Source organism: Scyliorhinus torazame, chromosome 3 (genome assembly GCF_047496885.1).
Source record: "Scyliorhinus torazame isolate Kashiwa2021f chromosome 3, sScyTor2.1, whole genome shotgun sequence".
NCBI classification, from domain to species: Eukaryota; Metazoa; Chordata; class Chondrichthyes; order Carcharhiniformes; family Scyliorhinidae; genus Scyliorhinus; species Scyliorhinus torazame.
In genome coordinates this window covers 193392966-193406845 of record NC_092709.1, presented here as the reverse complement: position 1 = coordinate 193406845, position 13880 = coordinate 193392966, and the positions used below count along the sequence as shown (strand labels likewise).

The following is a 13880-nucleotide window of genomic DNA, read 5'->3' as shown; positions in this document are numbered from 1 at the left end:
GTGCCATGTGTGGCATATTGATTAGGGCATGAGTCCTTTACTGTTCCTTCTCACTTCTAAATTGCCACACCAATTACAGCGGTCTTCGTGTATTCCTCTCACCCACTCCTCTACCTGAGCCACTTTACATTTGCAATTTTTAAAAATTAAATTTTTAACTATTTTAGCCTTTGAAGAGTAAAAAGACAGGACTTGCGGTTCAGTGAAATCCTTGCTGGTTCTTACTTTAACCCATTGCTACGGCGTCATTACGGCAAATGGAGTGGAGTATTGATTTAACCTCCGTACCCTAATGTAAGTTTATTTTCATTCTGAAATCTGAACGTTACACAAAGCCACAGAGCTATCTTGTTATTTTTGGACCTGCCATAAATCAGTGTTAATGTGCGGTATCAGTGCAGTAATGGAATAATTATTGAGAATGGACATTTCCTATAACATTTGTTATGAACATTCCCAAGCCGCACTGTCACACACACACACACACACACATATATATGAAGCCTTAGGTGGTGATTGATTCTGTATAAATAATTTACAATTCCAGTAGGTTTTAATATATTGTTCCCAATCTATTGTTATTGACACGCCGAACATCTCCTTCAAGCCATTTAAAATATCTCTACTTCCAAGATTTTATTAAAGTTTATTCAAATAATATTTTCGAAGTTGAAACATATAATTAATGTCCACAAACTTCCCCATCTTAGGTTAAATATCGCAGGTACAAAACGTTGCAATTATAAACAGAAAGCGTGTGAAATCAGAGAAAGTGTTCAGGATAAACGAAGCTGGCCGGATATCATTACAAATATGATGTCCACCGATATTGTAAGTATTTTAAAGGGGGAAAAAACTCCATTGCAAACTGCAGCAGCACCATGCCCTGTTTACAGTGTCCACTCGATATCATGGCACCGCTAATAGATATTTTACATTGCATTCATTCCTGTCGGGCTTCCAAATATTTTTTTAGAAAGCACTGTAAAAGGAGGAACGCGGAAACATGGAAAGGTTGGTCAAATATATCTTCACGTTAAAGTTCCCACTAAATCTGAACTTGAATTGTAGCTGGCTGATTAGGCTGGGCTCCAGGCAGATTTCCTCTGACTTTTCATTCCACACTTTGCAAAGTCCCCTCCCTGCAGCCTGGCTGCCTGACGTCAGGGTGCTTCCCCAGACTCTCTCCTGTATCCCGAGGCTGGGAATTGGTCCACTTCAATCTCCGAGGCTGCCTCTTCCCATCACACACAAGCATCATCCCCTCACTCTTCCTCGCCCTCTCCGTCCTCCCGTCGCCCACAAGAGGAGCCGCCGCGTCTGCTTGCCAGTGAGGAATGTGCACACTCTCGCCTGGGAGCTGAGATCAGCGCGCACACACTTTTGTCTCCATCGCCTCCTCCAAAAGAAATGGCTGTCCGCGACAGCGTCCTGCCCATCAGCGAGATGTCCAGCTCGTTCCCCGAGGTAGTGGAACTGAACGTTGGGGGGCAGGTATATGTGACCAAGCACGACACCTTGCTCAGTGTCTCCGACTCCCTGCTGGCCAAGCTCTTCTCCACGAACAACGTCCAGGTGCTTCCCAGGGACAACAGGGGCCGTTATTTCCTCGACCGGGACGGCTTCCTCTTCAGGTACATCTTGGATTACCTCCGAGACAAGCAGCTGGTCCTACCCGAGCACTTCCCGGAGAAGGAGAGGCTGCTGAGGGAGGCTGAACATTTCCAGATGGGCGAGCTGGTCAGGTTCCTGACGCCCAATGTCACCAAGCAGAGCTCGGTGACAGAGGACACCTGCCACAGTGACATTGAGGAGAATTCCCAGAGCAGCGATGTGTTGGCCAAGTCTGCCCCTTACTCGGTGGCAGCAGACAGGAGATCAGGTTTTATAACCATCGGCTACCGCGGCTCCTACACCTTGGTGAGGGACAACCAGGCGGATGCCAAGTTCCGCCGGGTGGCCAGGATCATGGTGTGTGGCAGGATCGCCCTGACCAAGGAGGTTTTCGGGGACACCCTGAACGAGAGCCGGGACCCTGACCGGCCCCCGGAGAAGTACACGTCCCGCTTTTACCTGAAGTTCACTTACCTGGAACAAGCGTTTGACAGGCTCTCAGAGGCCGGCTTCCACATGGTGGCTTGTAACTCCACTGGGACAGCTACCTTCATCAACCACTACAGAGACGACAAGATGTGGAGCAGCTACACCGAGTACATCTTCTTCCGTGAGTTTGAACCCTTTCTTTTGTTTCTAACCGCAGTTCCTTACATGTATTTAGCGGTGGCACCTGACTTCACAGCGAAGCAAGGGAGCGCCCCAACAGTTCGAGTGCCCGTTAAACTCAGTGTAGCTGAGAGCGAGGCGCGAACTTTTTCTGCAATAACCGTGTTCTGGTCCCTTTCCCCAAACTGTTGTCCGAGTAAAACACAATCGAGTTCATTCAGACATTGGTGAGGAGCGCCTGGCCCCTCCACACGGACAGTTCAACTCCAAGCATTCCAGGTTAATGATCCCAAACGTTTACCACATCCCCGCTGGGATTGGAAAAGCAAAGAACCCGTTTCTATGGAGTTGAACATATTCCCAGCTGGAACACAAAGAGGATCACACATTTACAGCAGGGAGGGCGGGCGGGCGATCTCCAGCAGGAGTTGGGAGCAGCATAGCCCCAGCTTCCCAGTCCCTTCGTCTGGGAACAACTTTCCAAACTGCACAATCACCGCGTGGGCTCTCCTTGTTGACTTTCTGGAGAGTTCTCCAGTTAGTGTGACACCTCACGCGGCGGAGTAATGTTATCTGTGAATAAAGTTAATATTTCACCCATCAGCTACTCAATGTATTTCCTAATGAGATTCGGCGCGTTTGATTGCTTTTGAGGGACGGCTCCGACTTCCCAGCCTGTGAGAGAACGGATCAAATCTGTGCATGAGAAAAGCCCCAAAGGCTTTTGATTTTTTTTTCAGTTCTCTGTTGGCGGGAACTGCAGTCAGCTTCTGTGAGTCCACAGAGAAGCCACTGGGAGTGGAAACAGTGGGGAGGCACAGACCGGGATCAAAGAGAAATATCATCTGACTGGAGCGCGCAGGGTCGATGGAGGAATGTCTTGCGTATGGATTACTTCAGGATTTGCCAGAATCTCGCGTTTCAGTGGCGAGATCGATAGTGAAGTCCCCTGGCCCAGAATCCTGACTCCTCAGCATAGCGCCATCTCTGCTAATAAAATCACGAAACACCCCAGCCGGTTCTCCGCAGGCTCTCCGCTGTCACTATCGATTCATGTCTTTGCTTCTTATTGGCCCTATTGTGATTTTTTTTAACGAGGCAACGCAGAATGATTTATCTGCACGGTCTCCCAAGCAATGCATGCACGGTTGAGCTGGAAATAGTGCTGTCTCCTTGCTGCCAATAGTAAACAGATGTAACGTAATTGAGTCGGCATCTATGCAATCCTGAATGTAAGCAAAGCAATCAGGCGTGCAAACTGTTAAGGCCCTGTTCATTCTGCACACCAATACATTCTTGACATATATATGTTAAGGGATACAGGACAAGACACCCGTGGGATATCATTCAAGTGAACTGAGCAGTTTGATATACAGCTGTACCCTGGTCAGGGCTGTTTTTTAACCCGCACTGCTGAGTAATTGACGCTAAAGTATTAGCCGAACGATGTGCAAAATGTTCAGCATGCCAGGGAATATCGGTGGAGAGAGAAAGAGTTAACGCTCCAGGACGATGGTTTGCTTCACAGCTCAAGGGACCCTGGTTCGATTCCGGCCTTGGGTGACCGTGTGGAGTTTGCACTTTCTACTCGGGTCTGCGTGGGTTTCCTCCCACAGTCCAGAGATGTGCAAAGTTCGGTGGATTGGCCCCATAGTGTCCAAAGATGGATGGGTCAGATGAGGTTATGGAAAGGGTGGGGAGTGGGCCTAGGTAGGGTGCTCTTTCAGAGAGTTGGTGCAGAGTCAATGGGCCAAATGACCCCATTCTGCACTGTAGTAATTCTATAATGCTATATGATCTTCCAATAGTGTTCGGTGTTAATTTATGCATGGATTTCAGAAGGCTCCCATTTCACTTTTAGTTGTCAATTTGTATGGATTACAATCCCCTTTCTTGCATTCCTCTGCTTTACAATATAGTTGGTGTTTCTTTGAATATTCAGTACATTTATTCTAAATTTCAAAGATCTTGTCCGATACATCCTCTCCCTCAGAAATGTCACTGTGTTGAAGTGAGGATGTATCTGGCGGCCTGACGCTCAAATTGATTCTGTGACAGGATCTCTTTTATCTTCTTCTGCCTTTTCTTTTCATAGAATCCTGAGGCTGAAAATTACCTCCTGGCTGCTTTCTGATTTCCCTCGCCATTGCCACCTTAGTCTTGACTTTTCACCTTCGTCATTGAGAAATTAGACTTTTTTTGCAAAACGGAAATGACCACAGTGAATTATGAAAAATGATTTGTTCAAATGGTGTGTGTGTAACTTTTGGAACTTTGTTTCACTTAGCCTTTTATTTTGGTGTACACCAGAGGGAGGGGTCAGCTGTCTTGTTCCTCAGCACAGATAACATGCTCAAATAATACCATGATATCAAATCTAATTTCAAATTTTAATGAGTATTTATATTTATTGCACATTATAATCCAACTGAATGATTCGACAAAGACCTCATGGAATACTCTTTGCATTTTTCCTGTCAATGGTTTTCATGTCTCATTTCTCTCCAAACTCCAAACAATTGTTTCAGCCTTATGGTAATTATAATTAATATAAATGCTCAGCCTTAACAACCTACATCCCAGAAATCATGTTGTGTGTTCATGAGTATAAGAAAGGTTATTGCGATTGTAGGGTAGTAATTTCTCTGTTATTTTAGCTCCTACTGAAATAGCAGACAATGTAATGAGGGTCGCTGCAGTCCTTGAGGACCATAGGCTGCTCGCCCCTTTTGAGAGACAAGTGATTTGTTGTGATTTAACCCGACAGTCACCACGCCTCAGGCGAGGGTCAGGTTGAGAAGGCGGGGCCTTTGTGAATAACCTCAGCCGGTACGGAAATTGAACCCATGCACCTCTGCATCACGAACCAGCCATCCAGCCAACTGAGCGAACCAACCTCCTGTAACAATGTCATATGGGCATGCTGAGTGTTAGTATGCTGATATTACACCTAATGATCTCTATCTTTGTCGCCTTCTAGCTCAATAGTAGAGCGGATTAAATTAAATACACCAATTTATTGCATACCCATGCACTTGCAGAGGTTCAATCAGTGGTAAGGCCACAACTAAAGAGGCAGAGGCAATTCTAAGATGTGGAGTTGGTGCGAAGCAAAGAGAGGGCATAACATACATGATGGAAATGAGGCTATGACAGGTGAGGACCTTGAGATGATTGTTATTACTAAGGAGGTAGTGATGGGCAAGCTAATGGGGCTAAAGGTAGACAAATCTCCTGGCCCTGATGGAATGCATCCCAGAGTGCTAAAAGAAATGGCTAGGGAAATTGCAAATGCACTAGTGATAATTTACCAAATTTCACGAGACTCTGGGGTGGTCCTGGCGGATTGGAAATTAGCAAATGTGACACCACTGTTTAAAAAACGAGGTAGGTAGAAAGCGGGTAATTATAGGCCAGTCAGCTTAACTTCGGTAGTAGGGAAGATGCTGGAATATATCATCGGCAGATGCAGCATGGGTTCATAAGGGGCAGGTCATGCCTAACTAATTTAGTGGAATTGTTTGAGGACATTACCAGTGCGGCAGATAACAGGGAGCCAATGGATGTGGTATATCTGGATTTCCAGAAAGCTTTTGACAAGGTGCCACACAAAAGTTTGCTGCATAAGATAAAGATGCATGGCATTAAGGGTAAACAAAGAACAAAGAAATGTACAGCACAGGAACAGGCCCTTCGGCCCTCCAAGCCCGTGCCGACCATGCTGCCCGACTAAACTACAATCTTCTACACTTCCTGGGTCCGTATCCCTCTATTCCCATCCTATTCATGTATTTGTCAAGATGCCCCTTAAATGTCACTATCGTCCCTGCTTCCACCACCTCCTCCGGTAGCGAGTTCCAGGCACCCACTACCCTCTGCGTAAAAAACTTGCCTTGTACATCTACTCTAAACCTTGCCCCTCTCACTTAAACCTATGCCCCCTAGTAATTGACCCCTCTACCCTGGGGAAAAGCCTCTGACTATCCACTCTGTCTATGCCCCTCATAATTTTGTATACCTCTATCAGGTCTCCCCTCAACCTCCTTCGTTCCAGTGAGAACAAACCAAGTTTATTCAACCGCTCCTCATAGCTAATGCCCTCCATACCAGGCAACATTCTGGTAAATCTCTTCTGGACCCTCGCTAAAGCCTCCACATCCTTCTGGTAGTGTGGCGACCAGAATTGAACACTATACTCCAAGTGTGGCCTAACTAATGTTCTATACAGCTGCAACATGACTTGCCAATTCTTATACTCAATAGCCAATTCTTATACTCAATAAAGTAGTAGCATGGATAGAGGATTGGTTAATTAATAGAAAGCAAAGAGTGGGGAGTAATGGGTGTTTCTCTGGTTGGCAATTAGTAGCTAGTGGTGTCCCCCAGGGATCAGTGTTGGGCCCACAATTGCTCACAATTTACATAGATGATTTGGAGGTGGGGACCAAGTGCAATGTGTCCAAGTTTGCAGACGACACTAAGATGAGTGGTAAAGCAAAAAGTGCAGAGGATACCGGAAGTCTGCAGGGGGATTTGGATAGGTTAAGTGAATGGGCTAGGGTCTGGCAGATGGAATACAATGTTGACTGTTGCTAATTGTGTTCTCTCTTAATTTGGCTCGGTTTAATTACGTTTGCTCAAGAGTCGCCAGGTATCTTTCGATACCGCCACAAGGTTCAAAACCGAATACTGACCAATGACTCGATACACCAGTTAGTAAGTTCAAAAGCAATGTTCATTTATTTACACACAGTCAAATATACTCATGCATAAAACTCTACAACCTAAACTATCACTACTACTAAAAGCCTATATTTAGCTTCGGGTGCCCACTCAGTCAGAGGAACAATTGCCGTTGCTCGGTTCTGAGGCTGCTGGGTCGAGCTGTTTACAGGATAGCAACTAGGAGCGTCTATCTCGTAGCATGCGTTAACTTGGAACTTACTTGGTCTGGAGTAGCTTTGGCAGGTCTCTCCTCGTTGAGAGCCAAGGCCAAGAGAGCGATTCTCTCTTGGGGAGTCCTTTTTATACTCGAAAGGGCTTCGCGCGCTTTTGGGCAGGCCTTGAACTTGACCCCAATTAATTGGGCTGTTTCCCAATCGGTCTTATCGATTTTCCTCCAATAGGGGGGTGGGTTCCCTGATTGCTGCGCGTGTCCTAGGCGGCCGTTGGTCTACTTTGTTTTCGTCTCCTCTGGCGCCGGGGTGTCTTGTTTTAGCATTGTTTACCTAAATCTTACCCTTTTGTTCCCGGGGATGGCTCATTAGTATGTAGATGGTTCTGAAGTCTCGGTCTTGTGTGCGGGCTACAACTCTAATCAACAGACAGACCTTGCACCTGCTTGCTTTTTTGGTGTTGTCCAATTTTCCCTGCATTCTTTGCAAAGTGTCCATTTTGTAATCGGGACGTGGCCATCCCAGATGGCTACAGACAAATGTGAGGTTATCCATTTTGGTAGGAATAACAGCAAAAGGATTATTATTTAAATGATAAAATATTAAAACATGCTGCTGTGCAGGGAGACCTGGGTGTGCTAGTGCATGAGTCGCAAAAAGTTGGTTTACAGGTGCAACAGGTGATTAAGAAGGCAAATGGAGTTTTGTCCTTCATTGCTAGAGGGATGGAGTTTAAGACTAGGGAGGTTATGCTGCAATTGTATAAGGTGTTAGTGAGGCCACACCTGTAGTATTGGGTTCAGTTTTGGTCTCCTTACCTGAGAAAGGACGTACTGGTGCTGGAGGGTGTGCAGAGGAGATTCACTAGGTTAATCCCAGAGTTGAGGGGGTTGGATTACGAGGAGAGGTTGAGTAGACTGGGACTGCGTTGGAATTTAGAAGGATGTGGGGGGATCTTATAGAAACATATAAAATTAATTTGGGAATAGATAGGATAGATGCGAGCAGGTTGTTTCCACTGGCGGGTGAAAGCAGAACAAGGGGGCATAGCCTCAAAATAAGGGGAAGTAGATTTAGGACTGAGCTTAGGAGGAACTTCTTCACCCAAAAGGTTGCGAATCTATGGAATTCCTTGCCCAGTGAAGCAGTTGAGGCCCCTTCATTAAATGTTTTTAAGATAAAGGTAGATAGTTTTTTGAAGAATAAAGGGATTAAGGGTTATGGTGTTCAGGCCGGAAGTGGAGCTGAGTCCACAAAAGATCAGCCATGATCTCATTGAATGGCGGAGCAGGCTCGAGGGACCAGATGGCCTACTCCTGCTCCGAGTTCTTATGTTCTGATAACCCAAACCAAAAACAAAATGGGGACATGCACTCCATATGTACATACATGTTTTAGTCTAAGGGCTCAATCAGGACAGCATTAGAAATACACAGAGGAGGTAAACACAGATATAATGTGCAACATCAATTTCAGCTGGAATAAACAAGGTGAGATTGGATTCAAAAATGGATTATCATGCACCCTGTTTTGATTTGTGACTCTTAAAGCTCAACTCTATTGTTTTCAACTGCTTTTGTTCGTTACTTGTCATATATTATTGATGTTTTTAAAAAGCAAATTTAAAATACCCAATTCGGGGTTTTTTCCAATTAAGGGGCAATTTAGCATGGCCAGTCCACCTGCTCTGCACATCTTTTTGGGTTGTGTGGGTAAGACTCACACCGACATGGGAAGAATGTACAAACCCCACATGGAAAGTGGCCCAGAGCCGGGATCGAACCCGGGTCCTCGGTGCCGTGAGGCAGCAGTGCTAACCACTGCACCACCATGGAGGGACATCTTATTTTGAGTACAAAAAAAAGTGGCCAACATTTTTTCTAAAGGTACTGTGAGGGCCATGCCAGATGCTTCATGTAAGTAAATCTAGTGAGGTGTGCGCTTCTAGGCTGGTGAATGTTCTACCTGAATCCTGTGATGGTACATCCTCAGAGTGTATGACCTCTGAGTCTTGATCCTCCTCCTGTACAATTTCCTACGAGATGCTTGAAGAATCTGTTAATGATAGATATGAAATTAGAACTGTCAAGGTTAGGCGCTGCAAAGTTATCATTGTGCAAATAATCATATCACACTGGCTGCTGATATCAAGTTTACATACCTGGGTATTGTATCCCATATGGTTGTGGTCTATTTAAATCTGTCGCCATATAGCTGGGACACCCCCATCTCGCCATATCCGATGGCCAGGTGTGCCAAGACCCAGCTTATCTTTGTAGCTGTCAATATAGGAATGACTGGAGAGCCATCTCAGGTTCACTGACTCTCCCTGTGGCAATTGAAAAGGAGGATAGCTTGCCAGAAGTCCTGAAAAAATTAATAATCGATAGAGGACAGGGAGTTAATACAATTAACATAAGTACAGCATAAGTAACTAGTAAATTAATGGAACTAAAGAGTGACAAAGCCCCAGGACCTGCCAGTTTCCATCCAAAGGTGTTAAAGGAAGAATGGGAACACATTGTACATGCCCTAACAATAATCTTCCAATGTTCTCTAGATTCAGGATTAGTCCCTCTGGATTGGAATATTGCACATGTCACTCCACTTTTTAAGAAGGGTGAAAGGGGGAAACCAAGGAATTACAGACCAGTTAACCAAATGTCTGAGCTGGAATCTATAATCAGGGATGGGGTAACTGAACATCTTGAACATTTTTGGTTTAACTGAGGTGGAAGCCCACAGAGTTGAGGATAAATGATTGGCCTTAGGAAATTGGTTGAGTGGCAGATGACAGACAGCGGGGTTAATGAATAATTACTCTAATTGGCAGGAGCTGACTAGTGGTGTACCACTGAGATTTGTGTTGGGGCCTCAATTATTCAAACGATTCATTAATGACTTGGATGGTGGCATAGTAAATCAGATATCTAAATTTGCAGATGATACAAAGTTAGGTGGCATTGTAGACAGCCTAGGTGATAACATAAAGTTGCAAAGAGATATTGACAGACTAGGTGAATGGGTAAAATTGTAGTAAATGGAATTTAATGTAAGCAAGTGTGAGGTTGTCCATTTTGGACCAAAACTGGATCGAGCAGATTACTTTCTAAATGGAAATAAGTTAGGTACAGTGAATGTCCAAAGAGACTTGGGAGCTCAGATCCGTAGGTCCTTAAAATGCCAGGAACAAAAGCAGAAAATCATCAAAAAGGTTAATGGAGCACTAGCCTTTATATCTAGATGATTGGCAAATAAAGACACAGGGGCTGTGCTGCAGCTATACAGGATCTTGATTAGCCCCCACTTGGAGAACTGTGACCTGTTCTGGGCACCACACCTTAGAGGGGGTGCAACATGGATTTACAAAAAATGATACCTAGACTGAGTTACGAGGAGAGATTACTTAAATTAGACCTGTTTTAGCTAGAATTTAAAATGTTAGGAGGTGATCTGATCAAAGTATTCAATATATTAACAGGGAAAGACAGGGTAGATAAAGATAAACCATTTCCACTGGTTGGAGATTCTAAAACTCAACGGCATAGTCTCAAAATTAGGGTTCAACCATTCACGAGAGATGTTAGGAAACACTTCTTCACTCAAAGGATGGTAGAGGTTTGGAACTCTCTCCCACAAACAGCAGTTGAAGCTAGACCAGTTATTAATTTTAAATCAGAGATTGATAGGTTTTTGTTGAGCAAAGATATTAAGGGACATGGGCCAAAGGCAGGTATATGGAGTTCGGTCACAGATCAGCCATGATCTCATTGACTGGTGGGACAGGCTCGAGGGGCTGAATGCCCTACTCCTGTTCCTATGTTCTTATTACCTGTGAGGGTGAGTAATGAAATGTGTTAAGTGGATGGATGGGTAACATTTGTGGAGGGTCGTTATGATGAATGAGGGTGAGTGTCAATGGTGATGGTCAGGTGGGAATGTCAGGAGGTGCGTAGACAGAGTCACAGGTGCACGTCAAAATAAGCTGGTATGTGGAGTGATGTGCAGGCTTAGCTTGGGAAGACAGAGAGAGGGAAGTTGGGGTTAGATGTATATCAGGATATAATTGATTGTACCATTACACTCACTTTTTCTGACCCGATTAGGTCATCAAACATTTTCTGGCACAGTATCCAGAAGTGTGGCATTGCATTCCTTCCTCTCACTTCCTCAGCGATCTCCTATCATGCTTCCTTATTTTTCGAGGCATTCTTCCTCCTCCCACTTGCAGGAAAGAAAATCTCCCTGTAGGCCCTTTCCCAGAAATTGGCAGGCGGGAAAGGCGACGTTGAGCCTTCTGATGGCAATGGTGGCTTTTCCCACCGCACCCTATCGCTGGTGTAGCAGCTCTGATTCACCCACCCCGTCATCACCACAACATTGCAATCATCACAGCGCCACATTCAAAAGCTGGCCCAGTGCACACCAGCCACACCCCGTGGGTCATCGAAAAGTAATGGCTGCCAAGAAATCTGCCCCAAGTTTTCAGATGCTTTCGTGGAGGGGCTCCTGAATGCAGGAGAGGCATGGTGTGATGTGCTGTACCCATGCTCAGGAAGAAAACCAGCCAGCAAGATCATCAGCCCAGCATGGGAGGTGGTGTTCAGTGCTAACGCTCTACTGAAGAGGACAGCCACCCAGTGTCGGAAGAAGGGGAATGATCTTCTATGTTCTGCCGGGGTAAGTCACTCTTCCCATCACTCTCAACTCTCACATCAATTACACATCCACAGGGATCTCACACCAGCTCAAGGGACACCACCACTTGCTCTCCCACACACACCTTCAACCCCCCTGCGGGTCGTGTCCTCGTCACCTCACTGATTCCACTCACCATCCACAATGGCCAGGCATTCTTATCTGCCTTGGCAAGAGTCCTGCTTTCACTTCCTCCATCTGCCTTTATATAGCAGAAACTGGTTCACAACAATGGGGAGAGATCTCAGAAGGATGGAAGGATGAGGGTCCTCATGAACTTTGAGGACAGAGCCATCCAGCTGGCCGGGGAGGACAACGACTGCTCCTGTGCCGTTGGTGAGGTTGGCGGCATTGCATCATCCATCAGACAACAGTGCTGTGAGTCATGTCTCCTATTTGTAAAGGCCCTTGCCATGCACTAATGTCCTCTCCTTTCCATCGCAGATACATCGGGGAAGCAGCCGGGGGAGCCCAACAGCCAGGTCCTTGACTCCAACCCCGAGAGCAGAAGAATTCACAGACTCCGACATTAAAGAACCATCACAGCTTTCACCCACAGCCTCCAACAAGACAGGGAAACAAACCTCAATGGGACCTAGTCTTAGAGCAGCCTCAGGGTCACAACCTGCTGAGCACATCACACTTCTCGATCACAGCAGGCAGGGGCAGGGACGCTCCAAGGTACCAGCATTTGCAGGGTTTCTGGAGACTAGGTTATATGCCTGGCAGGATTCTCTGTTTGGGGGACTATGTTTTCCCGCCGGAGCTGAAAAGTGAACCACAATGTTTATAAACTTCAAGCTTTGTTTGATAGTTCTTGGACAACTTCAAACAGAGTTATGAGGTGTTAGTTTCTAGCTGACCACTTCAAAGTCACTCAACTCTGAAAGGAAATGAATGGAAAGCACTTAACTCGGTTTGAAGTGTTCCAGGAGCTGTCAATCAAAATTTGATGGTCATAAACATTGCTGACCACTTCAAAGCTACTCAACCGTGAAGGGACTTCAACAATATCAAAGTGAAATGAATGAGTGGCTTGCAGATCAAAGATCAGAGGTGGTTAAACCCAGCCGGCTGGTTTTCTCATTCCAGGAATTTACAGGTGGTGCTTCCCATGTCTGAGTCAGGAGCTGTGTTGCACAGGTGAGTGCCAAAGCAGTAATCTTTTCACTGTCTCTGTCTGGGCTACTCTAGATTGCAGACAAGAGTATCTCATCTGTGCGGCTTCCTGACAAGGATCTGTCTTGTGGGGGGGGGGGGGGGGGGGGCTTCCTGACAAGGCTCCCTCTTCTGGGAGGTCTGTGGGGGACTTCCTGACAGTGGTCTCTCTTCTGGGCATTCTGTGGGGGGGAGGGGGTCTACTAATGTAGGATGTCTCTTTGTGTGGTCTGTTTATTTAGAGGGCTACAGGGGGATTCTCTTTAATTAGGGAGTCTCTGGTGGGAGATGCAGTGTTGGGGGGGTCTGGTGGGGGTGAAGTGGGTAGGTCTTGCATTGTGTGGGTGGGAGGATGGACAGTGGGGGCATTTCCCTTTGAGAGTTACCTCAAGGCCCATCGCGAAGCCCGCACATCAAATACAGGCTTGTCAAACCATTGCCAATTTTCACTCACTTGATTCCCAGCCCAGAGGACTGGAGAATCACACGGGCCTGGAGAATATGCTGCCTGACCTGTTAATTGGATGCATATGGGTCTTAATGGCCCATAAGCCAGAGCATTAGAAACGAGTTGGTTCCCGGCCCTGATCCCGTTTGCTGCCCGACGTTGGATTCTCTGCCGCATCAGGAACTCCACTACCGGCAGCGCGAGGTAGAGAATCCATCCCACTGAGTCCCAGTCAGATGTTGTGCTGCTGGACTACGTCAAGCATCAGTTGCTGGAGATCCAAAGACAAACATTGGAAAATCAGGCATGGATGTTTGATATCTTTTTGGAGGAGTCTGTCTGTCTTCTGTCTGAAGTGATTGTCCCCACATTGCAACGTAATGAGGCCAACATGGCGAGGGTGACGGCCACGGTGGAGACTTTTGTTCAAGACTTTGTCCTGCACTGCTGCAGGACAT

General features: G+C 46.1%; 1 protein-coding gene and 1 long non-coding RNA gene across 3 annotated transcripts in view; one reads left to right on the top strand and one right to left on the bottom strand.

The window, feature by feature from the left end:
* Positions 1-2655, bottom strand: part of LOC140408868 (uncharacterized) — a 153371-nt gene extending 150716 nt beyond the window's left edge. The window contains exon 1 of the long non-coding RNA XR_011940227.1: positions 2089-2655. This is a non-coding gene — a long non-coding RNA (uncharacterized lncRNA). The remainder of the gene's footprint in view (positions 1-2088) is intronic.
* Positions 1148-13880, top strand: part of LOC140408866 (BTB/POZ domain-containing protein KCTD8-like) — a 387677-nt gene continuing 374944 nt past the window's right edge. For both annotated transcript variants that reach the window (XM_072496675.1, XM_072496676.1), the window contains exon 1: positions 1148-2224. In XM_072496675.1, coding sequence (XP_072352776.1) covers positions 1411-2224 — 814 coding nt within the window. In that variant the 5' untranslated portion in view covers positions 1148-1410. The remainder of the gene's footprint in view (positions 2225-13880) is intronic.